Consider the following 22231-nt stretch of genomic DNA (forward strand, 5'->3'; position numbering starts at 1 on the left):
GACAACTGTTGATAGACATGGCTGGTAAATTTGCTCTGGCTATCTACTCCGATTTCAGAGCACTCACCTGAGTGTGGCAGAGTGCAGAATAACTGACTAATTTACGAATGCTCAACACACGTTGAATATGGCAGGTGTCAGTAAACGTTGGCAAAAAAGTATAATAAAATGTTTGCCAACAGCACAGTTGCAGTCACCAACGCTCTGGATAACATAAAAACAGCCTAACCAGCTCTGCTTGGGCAAATAAAATGAGCTGTTCTCTCATTTGTGTCTGGAAGTAGCTAGCAAGCTAGCCAACGTTAGATTGGGTGCTTGACTGTTGTTGTTGTTAGGACAGAATGCTCGGATCAACCTTACTCCTCGGCCAGAGCGTCCAGTGTGTGCTCTGAACGCTCCGAGAGAGAAACGCTCTGAATTTACGAACAGACAATCTGACAACGCTCTGAGTTTACAGGCGGGGCTATAGCTTAAGAGGGTGTGAACGATGCTGAATGGGTGTAGACAAAGAAGAACGCTCCAGTAGGTGTACCAAAACATTTAAGGCCATTTTCTCAAAAGTGGGGTTACAACTTTATCAACTTTCTAAGCAGAATTACTTTCCCATTGTTCCTCAACTGTAGTGTATGATATACCACTTTCTAGCTCTGAGTCTCTACTTTTATCCAATGTAAAAAATTAAATAATAATTCAAATGTTGCTACATAAGACCGATTCGAGCCGGTCGGTCATATATGTCCTTGGATTTCCTATAATCTTCTATGTAGACAAACCCCTTACCTTCTAACGACTTGTGTAGCTTGTGGGCGTCATAGAGCAAAGCATGTTACATGTGCATGTTTGTGAGTCAGCTTTTCATAGATAGCTTTTAATAGTTTGTAGCTCAAACCATCCGGACTCTACAGATGTTTTTGTAAAAAGACCCGGCCCCGGGCACCTTCAGGATCCCCCCTTGTCTCACCAACACCGCTCTTGCTCAGCCCCCGTTAATCACACAGACTAATGGTTGGTACCAACGGATGCTGAATAAATAGACAAGTCCAATGGTAGAACCCCTAAACAATGTTTAAAAGGGGTTCAAGTCCAAATCGCGCCGGCGTCACAGTGGGACTCATTGGGCAAATCATCTTTGTAACACTGTATTCACCATGGTCATGGAAGACCATGGTCATGACTGAGCGAGTATTGAATAAATACTGTGGCGCAGCGGCCTAAGGCACTGCATCTCAGTGCATCTCAGTGCTAGAGGCATCACTACAGACCCTGGTTCGATTCCAGGCTGTATCACAATCCGGCCGTGATTGGGGCAGCGCACAATTGGCCCAGCGTCTTCCGGGTTTGGCCGGGGTAGGCCGTCATTGTAAATACAAATTTGTTCTTAACTGACTTGCCTAGTTAAATAAAAAATAAAAATGCAATAGTGTCTGGAACAATGACTGTATACAGCTGAGCAAATTAGACTTGAACTATTGGATCTGCTAGCCTTTGTAGAAAGGCAGAGGCATAAATAGGTGAAAGGGGAGAGAAGGAAGAGAGGAGGAAGGGAGTGATGTTCTTTCTTTCATTCTCTGGAACTAAACAAGTCTTCCAGGAAACCAACTAAGAAAAACTGAAAACCAATTCAATGTTTTGTGTGGAGCAGGAGCAAGTGTTGGCTCTCTGTTTTAGAGCTGAGTGAGAGAGAGAGAAGGGGAGAGAAAGCAAGAAAGAAAGCGATAAAGAGAGCGAGATAAAGCGACAAAGAAAGAGAAAGAAGGGCCACATCCAGGGTGGTAGAGGGATGGGAGATGGATCTGAGCAGTTCTGAGAAATGGCGGTGGGAGGGTGTACCGGGGATGTCAGGGTGAATACAGGACCAGTCTGGCTGGAGGTACAGAGGAACAGTGTAGCGAATAGGTTAGCTGTGGCTCAGGCCCAGCCTTGTTAGGCCGTACAGCATACTGATGTTCCAGGGGTGCGTCCAAAATCGTATCATATTCCCTACATAGTGCACTACTTTTGACCAGTGCTCTATGTGCCCTGGTCAAAAGTAGTGCACGATAGGGAATAGGTAACCATTGGGGACTAAGCCCAGGTCTAACGGATGGGACCCATACCCAGCCACATTATTTAAAGCACTAAACAGCAGCACACAATCAGGCTGTTTGTGTGGCCCAAAGACCTTTTGTTTCAGACTGTTTTTTTTCTCTTCTCTTTCTTTGTTCTGTTTCACAGGAAAGAGAAGCAACAGAATGCGCATGACTGAATAAATTGAGGTGAGAGAGCTAGAGAGAAGGCAACAGTACAAACTTGACATTGGATTGGATGCAACAGCTCTGCACTTGCCAGGAAAGAGGAACAGAAATTTATTCTAAAGGTGGTTCGGTGGGGGTTGGGGAGGGGGGGGGGGGGGGGGGGGCTACGGGGAAGTGGTGACGATCAACCAAGACCATTTAAACCCCCTTATAGGACAGACACGTCAAAACCTTATTCCTTGTGATTTATTTTTGGACTGTCTTTTTTGGCCATTTCTATGGGCTAGTAAAGGCCAAATAAAACATTTATCAAATAATTTAAATATATATTTTTTATACATAAAGGGCTCCTAAAATTCAAAATCAAATAGCTAAACGATCCATGGTATGACCTCCTTAAAACAATTCCATATGTCAGCTTAGACCCCCCGCCCCCAACGGCTTAGACTTTTTAAATAAATGAATTAACATTTGATTTAATGTACTAAAGGGATTTCCCAAAAGTACGGTATTCCAGTCTGTCCATGGCTGTTTGATTCGCTTTTCTACTCACTTTCTCGCTCATAGTGCAACAGTGCCCTCGTGTGGTCAGATAGAGAGATACAGATACAATTTAGATAGATACTTTAAATGCTTTTATTGCTATCCATATATTGTATTTTTTTCAGAACACGATTTATAAAGCTCAAAGCGGATGTGAGGGTCACTCAGTGTAAACATTATGAGACGACAGCAAGAAAAAAAGGCAAAGCTTTTCAAATTTTTGACACGTCACAATTATAAATTGTCTTCAATCAAAACAAAATAATGCAGATTTTTTTCTATATGTAGTTAACGACTAAGTCACCTAAATTAACCCTTTAAAGGCAGACAGTTGTTCTGTAAAGTTTAACAACAAAATGAAACAAAGCAGCAGTTGTTAATTCAAATCTACTTTAAAAGACACCAGAAGGAAGGGGTACAGTAGCCTGATTCCAGGTCTGTTTGCGCTGTCTTGCCAACTCCTATGGTCAGCATTGGCAAGACAGCATAAATAGATCTGGGACCAGGCTAGGGGTACAATGGGGGCCAATATTACTTTGACAACACTGTAGGACATGATTAGATCAAAATAAACTATCATATCAACTGATTGGATCATTTGGGACATAGAAGTAGTAAACAATAGATTATATTTCTATGGTTTAGACCAGGGTTCTTCAATTCCGGTCCTGGAGGGCCGAAACACTTCTGTTTTTTATTTCTACCTGGTAGTTAATTGCACTCACCTGGTGTCCCAGGTCTGAATTAGCACCTGATTAGAAGGAGAGGATGAAAAACAGAGGTGTTTCGGCCCTCCAGGACCGGAATTGAAGAACCCTGGTTTAGACTCTAGTCCATTTCAGGCATAATGGAAACTAAAACTCCAAACACACTGAAACTACATTACATGGATATGTGGGAACTTAACCTGTGTAATCCCCAAAATAGGCCTGGGTTACCATAGTGACATTGCCTGGGGTGGTCAATGTCATCCCAGACTAGAACAGCACTAACGTGTTTCGGCAACAGAATGACACACAGAGTTCCCATGGATTTAGTTACAATATCGCTTCTGAACAAGAAAACATAATACAAGTGCTACTAAACACAGAATTACTGTTCATGTACATCATTCACATATATATTTTTGTATTATATATATTTTTAAATAATTAAATTTATTTAATAGTTTTGACGTTTAACAAGACAGCCGAGGCAAGGGGGGAAAACATAATCTTTTAGCCTCTCTCCTAACCGCCTATACGGAAGAGTTGACATGGGATTTGTAGTTTTTGGTGAGTGGTTTAAGAGCTATACAGTTTTTGGTATGTGGGTGTGAGTCAGTGGTTAGACTGGGTTAGCCTATTGATACTTAAGATACAGATTGTGTAATGCAGTTTGTGGATCCTTTAGAGTGCAACCCTACAGTAGGCTACAGGAAGTACTTGCTGATTGGCTCATTTTGGTCCTGAGCCTGGTACCAGCCAATGCCATGCTCCTGATGTGGGAGGACTTGACAGATCAGCAGTCAACTTCATGCTGATTCTGTATTTTCTGGTCCACTAGAATTATTTGTTAAACATGATATTTTCAGATATTTTATGAGACAGTCATACTTTACACATCAGAAAACACACAACAAAACTGACATCTTATGTCCTCATAGGAAAAAGCTGGAGATCAATCTGCAATCCAACCGTTGAAAAATTCATGCACACATTTTATATATTCACCATGAAGCCCTTATAGCTAACAGTGGTCAAATCCTCTCTTCTGTGTAGGGGTATAATATACTGTGTATGTTAGCGAAAACTAGCCTGGCTAACTAGACTAGAGGAAGAGCCTCTTCAGTGTCTCATCTGTAATGCGGGGACAGGTTGATGAATGCAGTCCCCTGTGCTAACTATGACAGGCTTCGGTCAGTCTTAATAGTGCTGCTCTATACCACCTACTCTCAGTCACTACACGGAAGACCGGGGCTCAAATACTACTAAAACAAACACAGAAAGTATTTGAAAGATTTCAAATAGTATTTGAACCCAGGTCAGATACACTGTGTGGGTTGTCGGGGACATTAGTTTGCTTCATGTCTGAGCTACAGGGAATGGACAAATACTGGACCTTAATGTCATTCAAAGAAACATTTGTTTAAATAAAACATTCTAACATTTAAACATTAATTTGGAATGTAATTCAGTCACATTTTTGTGAGCTAGCACTGACACCAGCATTAAATAAAAGGGTGTGCATAATACAGAATGTTGAAGGATAAAAGGTTGTGCCACTTTTAACTGCTTTAAACGGTAAAAACAGTACATCGACAGTCAGCAAACATTGATAGAATCTTTCACAGAAGTCAGATTATTAAGAAACACACAAAATAAAGCTAACAGACCATTAAAAACCTCAAATGAATCAACAAAAACTGATTATAATCTCTTAATCTGTTCTTAATAACCATAAATTGATGCATTAGCTGTGCGAGTGTGTGTGGTTCCATTTGGCCTGCCACTGGGGGGAGAAATCAACATGCACACTGATCACGTGATGAATCAGAACACACACTAACACATTCACAGACATGGCACACTCCAGTGACAGACACTTCCCCTCCTCTCCTCTCCCCCTAAATTGCCCCTAGAACACTGATCCAAGATCAGTTTTGCATTTTTCACCTGTAATGGCTACGATTAGGAGGGGGTGAGAGTTAGCTGATCGTAGATCTGTGTTTATGGGCAACTCCTCCGTTCTCCTCTCCTCCACACCCTGGGGTCACTCGGTGTTCTCCAGGCCCTCCGTTTCCTCCTCCCCGGGTACAGCCTCTGGCACTGCCTCCTCTCCCTGGAAGAGTTCCTCCAGCAGCTGCTCTCCGGCGCCCCCTGCCCGCGATGCCCAGAACGCGGCGCTCTCCCTCAGGCCCAGGTTGCGCAGCAGTCGGGCGTAGTCCACGAACGCAGCCCCGATCAGCTTATGTGGAGACACATAGGTCAAGGAGAAAACCCTTGGAAATGGTATCAAATAAAATCCATCAATGGGCTCGAACCCAGGACCTTCTGCACAACAACACTTTCGATTCCTCTCACTCATGATTACTCATGGAATAGACACACAGCAGACTACTCCATAGGGCTAACCTAGCAGGGTATGCAACTCCAGGATACATTTTTCTATTCAACCTGAGTTTTTGTTCTCTGTGCTCGAGTTCTCTGATTCTCCTGAGTGGCGCAGTGGTCTAAGGCACTGCATCGCAGTGCTAACTGTGCCACTAGAGATCCTGGTTCGAATCCAGGCTATGTCGCAGCCGACCGCGACTGGGAGACTCATGGGCGGCGCACAATTGGCCCAGCGTCGTCCAGGGTAGGGTAGGGAATGGCCGGCAGGGATGTAGCTCAGTTGATAGAGCATGGCGTTTGCAACGGCAGGGTTGTGGGTTCGATTCCCACGGGGGGCCAGTATAAAAAAATATATATATGTATTCACTAACTGTAAGTCGCTCTGGATAAGAGCGTCTGCTAAATGACTAAAATGTAAAATGTAAAATCTTGGACAGAAGGTAGCCTAACCTAGCTATTTAAAGAGGGACAGTGAATTGAAGTTGCTAAATAAAGTGTGCTAGCCACAAGAACCAGACAACCCCCAAAGCACAGTAAGATCTGGTTGGATAAAGGATGTGAAGTGTTCAGCCTGTAGTTGAGTGTTAACACTCTGCACATACTGTATACCACAACCCCAGAGACTGGGGTTCAATCCCCGCCTCAACCCTTCATACAGTTTCACCTATTCATCAATCTCCCTCTTTTCTGTCTGAATAAAACATCAAAGTACAAAAGGTAGTGTGGTGTCCACTCTTCAGGTAAAGAAAATAAAGCATGTGCACTGTACTATAAAGGTAAGTCCAATCTGTTCCAGACTGCTGTAGTATTAAACTAGACAAACTTTTTGAGAAAGATTGAGAATAGCCTGAATAGCGCAGCCATTCATGAGGTCTTGACTTTGAAAGGATATTGGTGGAATCGTTGGCCTCCATCACCCCGTACTTCAGACAGGCTTCAATGAAGAGCGCCGCGCGGTCAAAGTACCTCATGCTGTCACAGTTCAGATAGATGGATGGATGGGAGAAAGAGAGGGAGAGATACGAGAGAGAGAGAGAGGAAGGGGGGTGGGAGAGACGGTTTGAGAGAACTCAGAGAGAGGTATGCATCATAACAACTTTTATGTCTCTACTCTTGAAGCTTCACGTCAACCTGCCAGCCACATACCTTTCAAATTTCATTTGAGATGTGTCATGGGGAGGCACATTAAAATGCAGGCTGCCACTGAGAAAGCAGGTCTACTTACACAGAGCAGATCAATATTGAACATGGAGAAAGAAGCAAGGTAGGAGAGCACCACCACACCTTTGCAAATGCTCAAAGCTAGACAGTGACAGTGTGTTTTTGTGCGCATACAAGAGTTGGAGATAAAAAAGGAGGACCAATTTGGAGATCAAGAGTGATGGATAACACAAAGCGGAGCAAAAAGCTGAATAAAGTCCCAAAGGAGCTGATAATGGGGGAACATGAGAGAGAGACGCTGTTACGGTTACCTTTGGAGCATCTCTCCTACTTTATGGAAGCAGCCCAGGGAGAGCAGCACTAGGATGGCCTTAGACTTCTGGTTGACCTGGGGGGAGCAGAGGTGCTCTGCCCAACGCTTTAGCACGTCTGAGCTCTCTGCCGGGTTCAGACGCACCTGACACACAGTTTGCAGGCACACGCGCATACAGAGGCACACATAAGAGATCAAGTTATCATTTCCATTCCATTATCTCAACTACCACTGACAACTACATTTTATATTACTGTACGCTTTGATTTGCAACTAACCATCTCCTTGACTCCAGCCCAGCAATATGATTTGAGAGTTTCTCTGGCCCTAATACTTTAGATGGGATAATGATGATGGACAGATGCGTGAAAGATAAGTTACCTTAGCCAGCCAGGCAGCACGGTTCCACTCCCCATAAGTCTGCAGGTATCGGCATGCGTCCGCAGCCTTGTCAATCAAACACAGCAGTTGCACCCCCTCTGACGGACGGAGAGGGAGAGATAGCGAGAGAGACAGAGAGCGAGAAAGAGAGAGTGATGAAGTGTGCGAGATGACGGTGGGTTGAGGATTGATTAATAAGGGCAGCTATAGCTGCGCTACAATGACTTTTTTATGGGCTGTGGAGTTAAATTACCTGTTATGTGAGCTGCTGTGCTGCAGAAGGGGACCAGGGTAATAATACACTGCATAATAATACACTCAACCTACTCCATAGAACTAAAGGTGGGGGTGTGCAATGGCAGAGGCTCTGCCTAGGCTGGTCTGGGTATTAGAGCCAAGGTAGGAAGAGCCCATGGCATACACCACAATGGTACCACAGTTGAAACAATAGTATCTTTGTTGCCACCAGCGTAGATATTCAGTATAATACTTGAGTGACTGACATCATAAAACTTAATGGAACTAGTGTTCTATTTAAATTTATGGCCACCAGTCAATGCCAGTTTGCCATTGGCGATCATGTTTGTGGCCACCAGTTTGATGGTGCTGTGGAAGGGTATCTTAGAAATACAATACTAGAGTGGCAGATGTCATAAACCTTCTATAAACTTGAGTTATATTTAATTCTATGGCCTCCAGTTACCTGCCAGCTTGCCGTTGGCGATCATGTTGGTGGCCACTAGTTTGATGGTGCTCTGGGAGGGCCCTGAGGAGGTAATGGTGGTCACCAGACACGCCTTCAGCGAGTCACAGTAGTAACTGGGGTTGTCAGCACTAGTCTCCAACAGCAACTGCACCGCTCGGTCCGTCTGAGGGAGAGAAGACGGGTGAAGAAAAATGTTTTAAGATGATTTATTATTTTCAAGGAGGCAGTCCCACACCTTGCAACTGTTTTCATTTCTTTATTGGGGATAAAGACTGTGAGAGAGAGACAGGGAAGTCGAAATAGGGATCGTGTCAGAAGTATTGTGTTTCTTTGAGTTCTCTCGTCTCACTGTCCTTTGTTCAATGTCTGTGATGTCTACCGCTGTCCATTGTGACAACTGCAAAATCTACAGAGTTTTTCATATGTTTTTTGGGCATATCTGTTATGTTGGTAATGTCTTTATTTTGTGGACTCCAGGCAGGCTAGCGGTCGCTAGGGCCAAGGCGTCAGCTAATGGGGATCCAAATAAAGAACAAACAAAAGAGGTGCAGAGAGTGAATGAGAGGAGAGGAGGGAAAAACAGTAATTATTTCTACCTTTCATCAGGTAAAGAATGGTGGCTATGTACTACGGACCAGTGAGTAATTGACCAGTAGTTAACATAAACATGTTTAGCATCTCCGGACTTCCACACATACAGTGCATTCGGAAAGTATTCAGACCCCTTGACTTTTTCCACATTCTGTTACATTACAGCCTTATTCTAAAATTGATTAAATCATTTTTTTCCTTCTCATCAATCTACACACAACACCCCATAATGACAAAGCAAAAATAGGTTTTTAGAAATTTTAGCAAATTTATAAAATAAGTACTCAGTACTTTGTTGAAGTACCTTTGGCAGCGATTACAGCCTCAAGTCTTCTTGGGTATGACGCTACAAGCTTGGCACACCTGTATTTGGGGAGTTTCTCCCATTCTTCTCTGCAGATCCTCTCAAGCTCTGTCGGGTTGGATAGGGAGCGTCGCTCCACAGCTATTTTCAAGTCTCTCCAGAGATGTTGAATCGGGTTCAAGTCCAGGCACTGGCTGTGCCTCTCAAGGACATTCAGAAAATTGTCCCGAAGCAACTCCTGGGTTTTCTTGGATGTGTGCTTAGGGTCGTTGTCCTTTTGGAAGGTGAACCTTCACCCCAGTCTGAGGTCCTGAGCGCTCTGGAGCAGGTTTTCATCAAGGATCTGTACTTTGCTCCGTTCATCTAAAACTAAAATCCTGACTAGTCTCCCAGTCCCTGCCGCTGAAAAACATCCCCGCAGCATGATGCTGCCACCACCATGCTTCACCGTAGGGATGGTGCCAGGTTTCCTCCAGACGTGACGCTTGGCATTCAGGCCAAAGAGTTCAATCTTGGTTTCATCAGACCAGAGAATCTTGTTTCTCATGGTCTGAGAGTACTTTAGGTGCCTTTTGGAAACTCCAAGCGGCCTGTCATGTGCCTTTTACTGAGGAGTGGCTTCCGTCTGGCAACTACCATAAAGGCCTGATTGGTGGAGTGCTGCAGAGATGGTTGTCCTTCTGGAAGGTTCTCCCATCTCCACAGAGGAACTCTGGAGCTCTGTCAGAGTGACCATCGGGTTCTTGTTCACCTCCCTGACCAAGGCCCTTCTCCCCCGATTGCTCAGTGCATTGTTGCAAACAGGATGCATGTTTTGGAATATTTGTATTCTATACAGGCTTCACTCTTTTCAATCTGTCAATTAGGTTAGTATTGTGGAGTAACTACAATGTTATTGATCCATCCTCAGTTTTCTCCCATCACAGCCATTAACCTCTACCTGTTTTAAAGTCACCATTGGCCTCATGGTGAAATCCCTAAGCGGGTTCCTTCCTCTCCAGTAACTGAGTTAGGAAGGATGACTATCTTTGTAGTGACTGGGTGTATTGCCACACCAACCAAAGTGTAATTAATAACTTCACCATGCTCAAAGGGAAATTCAATGTGATATTTTATTTTAATTTTAATTTTTTATCTACCTTAAGGTACCCTTCTTTGCGACACATTGGAAACCCTCCCTGATCTTTTGGTTGAATGTGCATGCAACTTATGTGACTGGTTAAGCACATTTTTACTCCTGAACTTATTTAGGCTTGCCATAACAAACAGGTTGAATACTTAGACTCAATAAATGTTTAATTAATTTGTAAAAATGTCTAAAAACATAATTCCACTTTGACAATATGGGGTATTGTGTGTAGGCCAGTATCAAAACATATTTATTTAATCCATTTTAAATTCAGGCTGTAACACAACAAAATGTGGAAAAAGTCAAGGGGTGTGAATACTTTTTTCTTCTTCTTTTTACAAATTCATAAAAAATGAAAAGCTGAAATGTCTCAAGTCAATAATTAGTCAACCCCTTTGTTATGGCAAACCTAAAGAAGTTCAGGAGTAAAAATGTGCTCCGCTGGAAGAGCACGGCGCTTGTAACGCCAAGGGTAGTGGGTTCGATCCCCGGGGACCACCCATACACACAAAAAAATGTATGCACACATGACTGTAAGTCGCTTTGGATAAAAGCGTCTGCTAAATGGCATATTATTATTATTATTATATTATAAGTTGCATGGACTCACTTCGGTGTGCAATAAGTGTTTAACAGGATTGTTGAATGACTACCTGATCTCTGTACCCCACACATACAATTATCTGTAAGGTCCCTCAGTCGAGCAGTGAATTTCAAACACAGATTCAACCACAAAGACCAGGGGGGAGGTTTTCCAATGCCTTGCAAAGAAAGGCACCTATTAATAGATGAGTAAAAAAAAATAACTGACATTGAATATCCCTTTCAGCATGGTGAAGTTATTAATTACACTTTGGATGGTGTATCAATACACCCAGTCACTACAAAGATACAGGCGTCCTTCCTAACTCAGTTGCCGGAGAGGAAGGAAACCGCTCAGGGATTTCACCTTGAGACCAATGGTGACTTTAAAACAGGTAGAGGTTAATGGCTGTGATGGGAGAAAACTGAGTATGGATCAACACCATTATAGTTACTCCATAATACTAACCTAATTGACAGACTGAAAAGAAGGAAGCCTGTACAGAATACAAATATTCCAAAGCATGCATCCTTTTTGCAACATCACACTAAAGTAATACTGGAAAAAAAATGTGGCAAACCAATTAACTTTTTCTTCTGAATACAAAGTGTTATGTTTGGGGCAAATCCAACACAACACATTACTGAGTACCACTCTCCATATTTTCAAGCATAGTGGTGGCTGCATCATGTTATGGGTATGCTTTTAATCGTAATTGAATGTGGAGTTTTGTTAGGATAAAACATAAACGGAATGGAACTAAGCACAGAGCAATCATTTTTAATAATAATAAGCAACTGCTGCACAATCCAGGTGTAGAAAGCTCTTAGAGACTTACCCAGAAATACACACAGCTGTAATTGCTGCCAAAGGTGCTTCTACAAAGTATTGACTCTGGGGTTTGAATACTTATGTAAATGAGATTTCTGTATTTTATTTTCAATACATTTGCAAAACATTCAAACAAACATGTTTTCACTTTGTCACTATTTGGGTATTATGTGTACATGGGAGAGAAAATAAAAATATTGAAACCATTTTGAATTCAGGCTGTAACACAACAAAATGTGGAATAAGTAAAGGGGTATGAATACTTTCTGAAAGCACTGTACATTTTAAATTGATGGGGAACAATAAGCACAAAGGAGTCAGATTGGTACAGCATTCTCTCTCACAGGTGCAACAAATATAGCCTCTTACAAGGCATGCATCAAAATATGTTAATGTGACAAAAACAATACCATGCGCCCTCTAGTGGTCAAAGGTTTTGGCACTCCAAAGATACGGTACTGTATTCTGTGGGGTGGAATTATAGTACTATTTGAAATTCAGCAATTCTTTCCCCGCCCACAAAATGTACCATAATGCAGCATCATTTACAGTATGCTGCAGTAAAACATCGCATTTTACTGTTGATAATACCCAACATTACTGTATAAATTACAGTTTTCCATTATAGTGTATAGAAATGTTGCGCAATGACTGGGCTTATAAGAACACATTTCATTCCACGCATCAACAAGCTGTTTTAGGAGCTGGCTCTCGCTGCGCGACAGGTGATATTCCGCTGAAACTCTGAATGCCAGGGGTCTCCAACCCTGTTCCTTGAGAGCTACCCTCCTGAAGGTTTTCGCTCCAACCTCAGATGTTACTAACCTGTTTAAGCTTATCAACCAGCTAATGTTTTGCCTCGCATCTAAAATGCATTCAAATGGCATGAAGTGTTTGATTTGATTTTAGATTATATTTGTATTGATGTCAGAGTGATTAGAGGGACAATAGAGCGCTGAGTACCAGGCCATTAGCAACTTGAGGGCCTTTAGCAAGTTTGGTAGGCTACTAATGACCGTCAGTGGTACGATTGGCGCCATTCATACAGAGCGCAGTTTTGGAGTAGCCTAGTTAACGTAACTCAACGGTCACGTAGCATTTGACTGCGGTCATAACTGGTGACTGCCGGTGTGGCTGTAATACGGTCACCGTAATAGCCCTAGTGGCGCGTCTTCATCCTCCACTGACAGGGGTGTTCGAGAGGAACAGAGCAACACAACACTCATCCCTCATCGTCCATCAGGCTCCACTCAGAGTGGGAGAGAGGCGGTGAGAGAGAGAGCGTAAGCGAGGGAGAAAAGAACAGTGTGTGCGTTGTAAATGCTTTGTGTGTGAAAGAGAGGGATATTCATACGAAAGACAGAATGCAGTATATGTTCTCCTGCATGTGTATTGTGGGCGCTCAGGCGTGTGTGTGTACAAGTGTTTGTGTGCAAAAGAGATTTAGTCTGAAAGAAAGAATACAGTATATTGTATTTGTGTGTGTGCATTTGACAACTTCTACAGAAGCCTGTACCAGTAGAGTAAAGTAGGTAGTACTAACCTGTCCCAGCAGGAGGAGCTGGTCAGCACACTTCTTGGTGTGGTCATAACTGGACCTCTTCACCTCCTGTAGATGGACTCGCTCCAACTGGAACCTCTGTTGCAACACACAGAGAGCGAGATGGAGAGATGGAGAGCGAAAGAGGTGAAGAGATGCGAGAGATGATTATTTAACCTTTACTTATCCAGATTCAAGTGACAGGCAGAACCTCCCACCCACACAGCAACCACCTCCTCTATATTCCACACACCAGAATTCAGTATTTTAGTCTATGATTGCCATGTGAGCGTACAAAAAAATCTGAAAATACATTAATGACACAACTGTTGTAAAAAAGATCAATGTTTATGTATTAAAATCTTAAATATTGCCAGGTTGGTTTTCATAGCTGTTTCACAAGGTGACCATTATTGTAAGTTATAAGGTATCTTTTGATGGTATTTATTTGTTCCACATTATTCATTGTTGTACCCTAGGACCTACAATAGATACATATATATTCAACCACAAGGATGTACTAATGAGCTATGCAAGATAGAAAAAAATGAATCATAAGAGGACAACTGAAATTATATTAATTCAGTGTAGATAAGGGAAGGGCAGGTTAAAAATAAAAACATGACAGCCAGACAAGCCAGTGTATGAATCAAACGGATTTGCATATGAATGGAGTGGAAATTAGCTGACTTCATTATCTGTAAGGTAAGTAACTTTAATGTGTCAAGCAGATTACACGTTTTCTTTACCATTTCCGAAACGTAGCAATGTTTAAGACATGGATTTCATGTTGTAATGTTAACAATGTACCCAAAAGTAGTTCGAAGTAATGTTTTAATTTTATTAGCTAAACCTTGTTTAAACAGCAAAATTGTCGCGGAAATCTGCTTTGTTTGCATAGCGATGACGAAAATAATGTAATTTATGCTGTAATGATCTCCAAAATTCTAATCATTAGGTCATCACACCGTTGATATAGCAACGGACGCTAATAGTTTATCGGATCCCATTGTGACGCAGAGGGGGAAACTTTTTGGCCGGGGGACATTATTTGGCATGACAGGCCCATCGTCCTGTGGCACCTCCCACCAGCCTCCACTGCTTGTTAGTATTCGTAGGCAGTTTTACTTAAACACTGGGGAGGTAGTTACGCATGTCGGTCTTTACTTTTTGAGGGAAAATGTACTTGATACGATTGTGATGTTTTCTCGTCTCACCTAGCTATCTTAAGATGAATGCAATAATTGTAAGTCGCTCTGGATAAGAGCGTCTGCTAAATGACTAAAATGTCAAATGTTTACTAGAGCTTTTATTCAATTCAGTGATTCATTCTGTGTCAACCTACTGCTTTGGCCATAAAACCACACACAAACATGTATATTTGTCTTATTGTTCAGTAGCTTCAAAAGCCTTCCATAGGCATAGACTTTGTCCTCTCATTAGGCTCATGCTATTGTGATGTTGGAATGCTCTGACAAATGTATTTTTGACTGAAAGCTTATCACATCTGATGTAAGTACGCAGATGATATTTTCTTCATGTTGATGTTGGTGGGCAATGGGCATGTAGCTGAAGTGTCTCAGCGTAGGAGTGCCGATCTAGGATCAGATTTGCCTTTTAGATAACAAGGAATAACATTGTGGGGGACCTGATCCTAGATCAGCACTCCTACTCTGAGACGCTTGATCCATACAGCCCATGGAATATAATGATATGACTGGACACTAGTGAACAGTGGACAGTGTACCAGCGGCACTTGTGCTCTGAGGAGTCTTCCATCAGTCTACTTTCATCTCATGGGCATGGCATCATAGAGGAATCAGAGAGGCATATTTCAACACATTTAAAAGGGAGAAACTGGTCTGGCTCTCGCTCTCACAGATGTTGTCCAGACAAATACACAATAATGTTGTGCAAAAGGACTTTTTTGTTATGCTTTCAAGCATTGAAGTGATTATTCTAGTGAAACTGTTAATGTATTTGAGAAGGCTATTTGATGTATTGAGTAGAGCATCTTCTACCAGTCAAAAGAAAAAGCTTTTTGAATTGGTTTATGTGTCAATGCCATTACTTATGATAATAAGTATTGTTAAAACACTTTGAACATGGAACGATACTGAACAAAAATATAAACGCAATATGCAACAATTTCAAAGATTTTACAGAGCTACAGTTCATATGAGGAAATCAGTCAATTGAAATTCATTAGGCCCTAATCTATGTATTTCACATGACTGGGAATATAGATATGCATCTGTGTGCCACAGGGCACTCTGTTCACAACTTTGACATCAGCAAACCGCTCGCCCACATGACGCCATACACGTGGTCTGCGGTTGTGAGGCCAGTTGGACATACTGCCAAATTATCTAAAACAACGTTGGAGGTGGCTTATGGTAGAGAAATTAACAAAATTTACACGTCATTGTGTTGTGATACAAACTGCACATTTTCGAGTGGCCTTTTATTGTCCCCAGCACAAGGTGCACCTGTGTAATGATCATGCTATTTAATCAGCTTCTTGATATGCCACACCTGTCAGGTGGATGGATTATCTTGGCAAATGAGGAATGCTCACTAACAGGGATGTAAACAAATTTGTTCGCAACATTTGAGAGAAAGAAGCTTACTGGGATATTTTATTTCGGCTCATGAAACATGGGCCAACACTTTACATGTTGCGGTTATATTTTTGTTCAGTGTACAATCCCAGATTGATATTTCTAGGCCCTAAAAAAAGTATGTTGCTCGAAATCTCCATTCGACAGACAGAAGAATGCGACGCTCATCAAGACCCAAATGCACCATCTCTGATTAAAAAGTATTCTCCATCACCTTGGCAACTGACAAGCGGATGGATCACAGCTGAGTCTGGTTGTCAAGTGGTTGCCATGTCAACCAGTCATGCGATAGACATAACAGAGACAGGCCAATCAATGAACAACGATTTAGGACACCTCCTGAATCCTCACCCTCTTTTATCCCAAATGGCAGCTTATTCCCTATATAGTGCAAGTGCACTACTTTTGACTAGGGCCCATAGAGCTCTGGTAAAACGTTGTGCATTATAAAGGGAATAGGGTGCCATTTGGGACGCACTGAGAGGATCCAATCAATAATTAAGGTTGAAAAAAGCCACCAGCCTTGCTGGATTGTTTCTCAGGGCACACCTCTTCTCTGTCCAACTTTTCAGTCTGCAAAGGCAAAGGGATACTGCCAATGACAGAGCACACCACAAACAAGGGCCCAGAGAGGAAGGGAGAGGAGTGGCAGTCGGCGGTTTGTGTGACTGTGTGTGTGTGTCTGGTCAATACCGCTGACACAGTAGAATGGCTGAGGTCACAGGAGACTGTCTGCTAGAGGAATTACAATGTGGTCTGGGGCCATTACGAACTGTGGTGTTGACAGTTCGGCCAATTTTTTTTTTTTGTGATCCAATTGACATTTTAGTCATTTAGCAGACGCTCTTATCCAGAGCGATTTACAATTAGTGAGTGCATACATTTTTCATACTGGCCCCCCGTGGGAATGTATGGTATATACCATTAACTCTCATACACACACGGAGGCCCACCTCCTTGGACGTTAACTAGAAGAAATCCCTCCTAGAGACAACACATTGAGTTGTTAGACCAGTGGAGGCTGGTGTCACTTTAAATTGGAGGACGGGCTGATTGCAATGGCTGGAATTGAATGGTATTCGCATTAATTTAATTCCAGCCATTACAATGAGCCTGTTCTCCAATTTCTCCCTCAACCAGCTTCCACTGTGTTAGACAAGGCACACTGCCTAATAAAAAAACGTTTTACCATTCGTCCATTATTTTGCTCACCTGGAAGTAGAAGCTCTCACACAGGGTGTCGTGGTAGATGTCCAGGTGGCCCTGTGGGGTGGCCTGAGTCCCCTCGGCTGGGGTCTGGCCCTCGGGGACGGGCACACTGAGGTGGCGGGCCTGGGCGAATGACTGGAGATAGTGGGCCGCCACCGTCCAGAACTGCAGGTCCGACTCGTCCCCAAACAGCCTGCATTGGGACACAACCAGGGCAGTGTTCATTAGGCACCAAACGAAATAAAACTGACTGAAACAGTAAAGGATTACCTGTGCGTGTCCATTAAGGAACTCCTTGTTTTTGTTTTCTGTTGCAAAACATTTTTTTTTTTTTTGCTAGGGTGTGCCATTATGAACACAACCAATGGCATGCACCCACTGGTTAAACCTGACGAACTGTGGACACCGCTGCTTCTGACTAGGCCAGGGTCGTAGTCACTAGGCACGAAACTGAAGAAAACAGGCCGAAACAGGGATGCCCTACCTGGGGCTCCAATAAGAAATGCTTGTTTTTATTTGCAAAACGTTCTGATACGGTGTGTCCTAATGAAGACCCTGATTGCACTGGGTTTTGAAACATGCGCAGCGGTAGCAATAATGGCTCAACCACTAATGACCGCACCACATGACCCGTTCTGCATGAAACCATCCCCACATCAATTCTTCATCTTTCTGCTAAATGCTTTTTAAACATTTGCACAGTGCAATATCTAACCGTTGCTAGGCTACCCCCTTTCACTAACAAAGGGGTACAAGAACATCAAACGACTATTGTAAAGTTTAATGGGAGTGTAAGAACCCTCGGAAGAAAAGACTTGGAATTGGTGGGTTTAGAACAGTCACAATGGGTTACAAAAACATGAATCATAGTTTAGAGCAGATCGTTTTTGCAGGTTTATGCAAGCTTGAGGGTGTAAAGTTAAGTTTAGACAAAGCTTTAGCACTAATGGTTGTAGCTCAATGTTAAATTCAAATCTCCCTGCCATCATATTTAAGCCAATATGACACCAATGTCTATGAAAGTTCGCAAATCACCTTGATTGGACGTACAGAACACATGAGCCGTCCGGCCGTTACCGAGTACCACGTACTGGATTTTTAACAGGGTCATTGGCATTAGGAAAAAATAAAATGTCTTTCCCCGACCTAGCTCAATATCTATTAGTTGGATAAGAACGAGACGAGAGTATGTGTATGGAGTTGAGCGGTCGGATATCCCACTCATCACTCAAGAAGCGGTCTTTGCACATCGCTCTGGCACTCCACGTCCTTTCCCCCGCGCCGCTGAAATTCGCTCAGTGCTCACAGAAAAAAATAACTGCCGCTACAAATTCACTCAATTGATTTCTTGTTTAAAAAGATAATTTAACAAAAAACCCATCTACTTTTGTGATTATGTACCATTTGGTTTCGAAGTAGGCTATCGCGAGAAGCTCCAACATTTCAACAACATGTCGTAGGCTATCAAACAAGGACATACCTGATGATATCAGGCCATATACATTAAAGCTGCAATATGTACTTTTTGGGCGACCCAACCAAATTCACATATACTGAACAAAATATAAAGGCAACATGTAAAGTGTTGGTCCCATGTTTCATGAGCTAAAATAAAAGATCCCAGAACTGTTCCATACATACAAAACCCTTATTTCGCTTAAATTTGGTAAACAAATGTATTTACATCCCTGTTAGTGAGCATTTCTTCTTTGCCAAGATAATCCATCCACCTGACAGGTGTCGCATATTAAGAAGCTGATTAAACAGCATGATCATTACACAGGTGCACCATGTGCTGGGAACAATAAAAGGCCACTCTAGAATTAGCGGTTTTGTCGCACAACACAATGCCACAGATGTCTCAAGTTTTAAGGGAGCGTGCAAATGACATACTGACTGCAGGAATGTCCACCAGAGCTGTTGCCAGAGAATTGTTCATTTCTCTACCATAAGCCGCCTCCAACTTCGTTTTAGAGAATTTGGCAGCACGTCCAACTGGCCTCACAACCGCAGACCACGTGTAAACACGCCAGCCCAGGACCTCCACATACGGCTTCTTCACCTGCGGAATCGTCTCACCCGGACAGCTGATGAAACTGTGGGTTTGCACAACCGAAGAATTTCTGTACAAACTGTCAGAAACCATCTTAGGGAAGCTCATCTACGTGTAACTTTGCACTGCAATTGAAGATGAGTGGGACAACATTCTACAGGCCACAATCAATAGCCTGATCAAATGGTGGTCACACCAGATACTGACTGGTTATCTGATCCACGCCCCCTTTTTTTTTAAAGGCATCTGTGACCAACAGATGCATATCTGTATTTCCAGTCATCCATACATTAGGGCCTAATGAATTTATTTCAATTGACTGTTTCCCTTATATGAACTGTAACCCAGTAAAATCTTTGAAATTGTTGCGTTTATATTTTTGTTCAGTGTAGATTTCCGCAGGGGCGACCTTAGGGGGTTAAAAGACATACTGATGAGCTAGTTTAAAAGCTAAGATCTAAAGTTGGCTTCATTTTTAGAAAGAGATATTGCCTCTCCCTAAAAAGCAGGAAGCAGATTGTATCAAATCAAATCAAATTTTATTGGTCACATGCGCCGAATACAACAGGTGCAGACATTACAGTGAAATGCTTACTTACAGCCCTTAACCAACAGTGCATTTATTTTAAACAAAAAAGTAAGAGTAAAACAACAACAAAAAAGTGTTGAGAAAAAAAGAGCAGAAGTAAAAAATAAAGTGACAGTAGGGAGGCTATATATACAATAGAATAAAGTGACAGTAGGGAGGCTATATATACAGGGGGGTACCGTTGCATAGTCAATGTGCGGGGGCACCGGCCAGTTGAGGCAGTTGAGGCAATATGTACATGTGGGTAGAGTTAAAGTGACTATGCATAAATACTTAACAGAGTAGCAGCAGCGTAAAAAGGATGGGGTGGGGGGGCAGTGCAAATAGTCCGGGTAGCCATGATTAGCTGTTCAGGAGTCTTATGGCTTGGGGGTAGAAGCTGTTGAGAAGTCTTTTGGACCTAGACTTGGCACTCCGGTACCGCTTGCCGTGCGGTAGCAGAGAGAACAGTCTATGACTAGGGTGACTGGAGTCTTTGACAATTTTGAGGGCCTTCCTCTGACACCGCCTGGTATAGAGGTCCTGGATGGCAGGGAGCTTTGCCCCAGTGATGTACTGGGCCGTACGCACTACCCTCTGTAGTGCCTTGCGGTCAGAGGCCAAGCAGTTGCCATACCAGGCGGTGATGCAACCAGTCAGGATGCTCTCGATGGTGCAGCTGTAGAATTTTTTGAGGATCTGAGGACCCATGCCAAATCTTTTTAGTCTCCTGAGGGGGAATAGGCTTTGTCGTGCCCTCTTCACGACTGTCTTGGTGTGTTTGGACCATGATAGTTCGTTGGTGATGTGGACACCAAGGAACTTGAAGCTCTCAACCTGTTCCACTACAGCCCCGTCGATGAGAATGGGGGCGTGCTCAGTCCTCTTTTTTTTCCTGTAGTCCACAATCATCTCCTTTGTCTTGGTCACGTTGAGGGAGAGGTTGTTGTCCTGGCACCACACGGCCAGATCTCTGACCTCCTCCCTATAGGCTGTCTCATCGTTGTCGGTGATCAGGCCTACCACTGTTGTGTCGTCGGCAAACTTAATGATGGTGTTGGAGTCGTGCCTGGCCATGCAGTCATGGGTGAACAGAGAGTACAGGAGGGGACTGAGCACGCACCCCTGAGGGGCCCCCGTGTTGAGGATCAGTGTGGCAGATGTGTTGTTACCTACCCTTACCACCTGGGGGCGGCCCGTCAGGAAGTCCAGGATCCAGTTGCAGAGGGAGGTGTTTAGTCCCAGGATCCTTAGCTTAGTGATGAGCTTTGAGGGCACTATGGTGTTGAATGCTGAGCTGTAGTCAATGAATAGCATTCTCACGTAGGTGTTCCTCTTGTCCAGGTGGGAAAGGGCAGTGTGGAGTGCGATAGAGATTGCATCATCTGTGGATCTGTTGGGGCGGTATGCAAATTGGAGTGGGTCTAGGGTTTCTGGGATTATGCTGTTGATGTGAGCCATGACCAGTCTTTCAAAGCACTTCATGGCTACAGACGTCAGTGCCACGGGTCGGTAGTCATTTAGGCAGGTTATCTTAGAGTTCTTGGGCACGGGGACTATGGTGGTCTGCTTGAAACATGTTGGTATTACAGACTCAGTCAGGGACATGTTGAAAATGTCAGTGAAGACACTTGCCAGTTGGTCAGCACATGCTCGGAGTACACGTCCTGGTAATCCGTCTGGCCCTGCGGCCTTGTGAATGTTGACCTGCTTAAAAGTCTTACTCACATCGGCTACGGAGAGCGTGATCACATAGTCGTCCGGAACAGCTGGTGCTCTCATGCATGCTTCAGTGTTGCTTGCCTCGAAGCGAGCATAGAAGTGGTTTAGCTCGTCTGGTAGGCTTGTGTCACTGGGCAGCTCGCGGCTGTGCTTCCCTTTGTAGTCTGTAATAGTTTTCAAGCCCTGCCACATCCGACGAGCGTCAGAGCCAGTGTAGTATGATTCAATCTTAGACCTGTATTGACTCTTTGCCTGTTTGATGGTTCGTCGGAGGTCATAGCGGGATTTCTTATAAGCGTCCGGGTTAGAGTCCCGTTCCTTGAAAGCGGCAGCTCTACCCTTTAGCTCAGTGCGGATGTTTCCTGTAATCCATGGCTTCTGGTTGGGGTATGTACGTACGGTCACTGTGGGGACGACATCATCGATGCACTTATTGATGAAGCCAGTGACTGATGTGGTGTACTCCTCAATGCTGTCTGAAGAATCCCTGAACATGTTCCAGTCTGTGCTAGCAAAACAGTCCTGTAGCTTAGCATCTGCGTCATCTGACCACTTTTTTATTAGCCGAGTCACTGGTGCTTCCTGCTTCAGTTTTTGCTTATAAGCAGGAATCAGGAGGATAGAGTTATGGTCAGATTTGCCAAATGGAG

The 22231-nt window shown here is 43.3% G+C and overlaps 1 protein-coding gene across 1 annotated transcript in view; it reads right to left on the reverse strand.

Annotated features, from left to right (window-relative positions):
- Positions 1 to 2594: 2594 nt before the first annotated feature.
- wdr11 (WD repeat domain 11) overlaps positions 2595 to 22231 on the reverse strand; it is a 183999-nt gene continuing 164362 nt past the window's right edge. Inside the window, exons 23-29 of the mRNA XM_084153095.1 lie at positions 17242 to 17431; positions 13412 to 13507; positions 8428 to 8593; positions 7725 to 7822; positions 7342 to 7487; positions 6757 to 6841; positions 2595 to 5723 (exon numbers count right to left, since the gene is read on the reverse strand). Coding sequence (XP_084009221.1) covers positions 5529 to 5723; positions 6757 to 6841; positions 7342 to 7487; positions 7725 to 7822; positions 8428 to 8593; positions 13412 to 13507; positions 17242 to 17431 — 976 coding nt within the window. The 3' untranslated portion in view covers positions 2595 to 5528. The remainder of the gene's footprint in view (positions 5724 to 6756; positions 6842 to 7341; positions 7488 to 7724; positions 7823 to 8427; positions 8594 to 13411; positions 13508 to 17241; positions 17432 to 22231) is intronic.

This window comes from Coregonus lavaretus (assembly GCF_964263955.1).
Source record: "Coregonus lavaretus genome assembly, chromosome: 36".
In the NCBI taxonomy this organism is placed as follows: Eukaryota; Metazoa; Chordata; class Actinopteri; order Salmoniformes; family Salmonidae; genus Coregonus; species Coregonus lavaretus.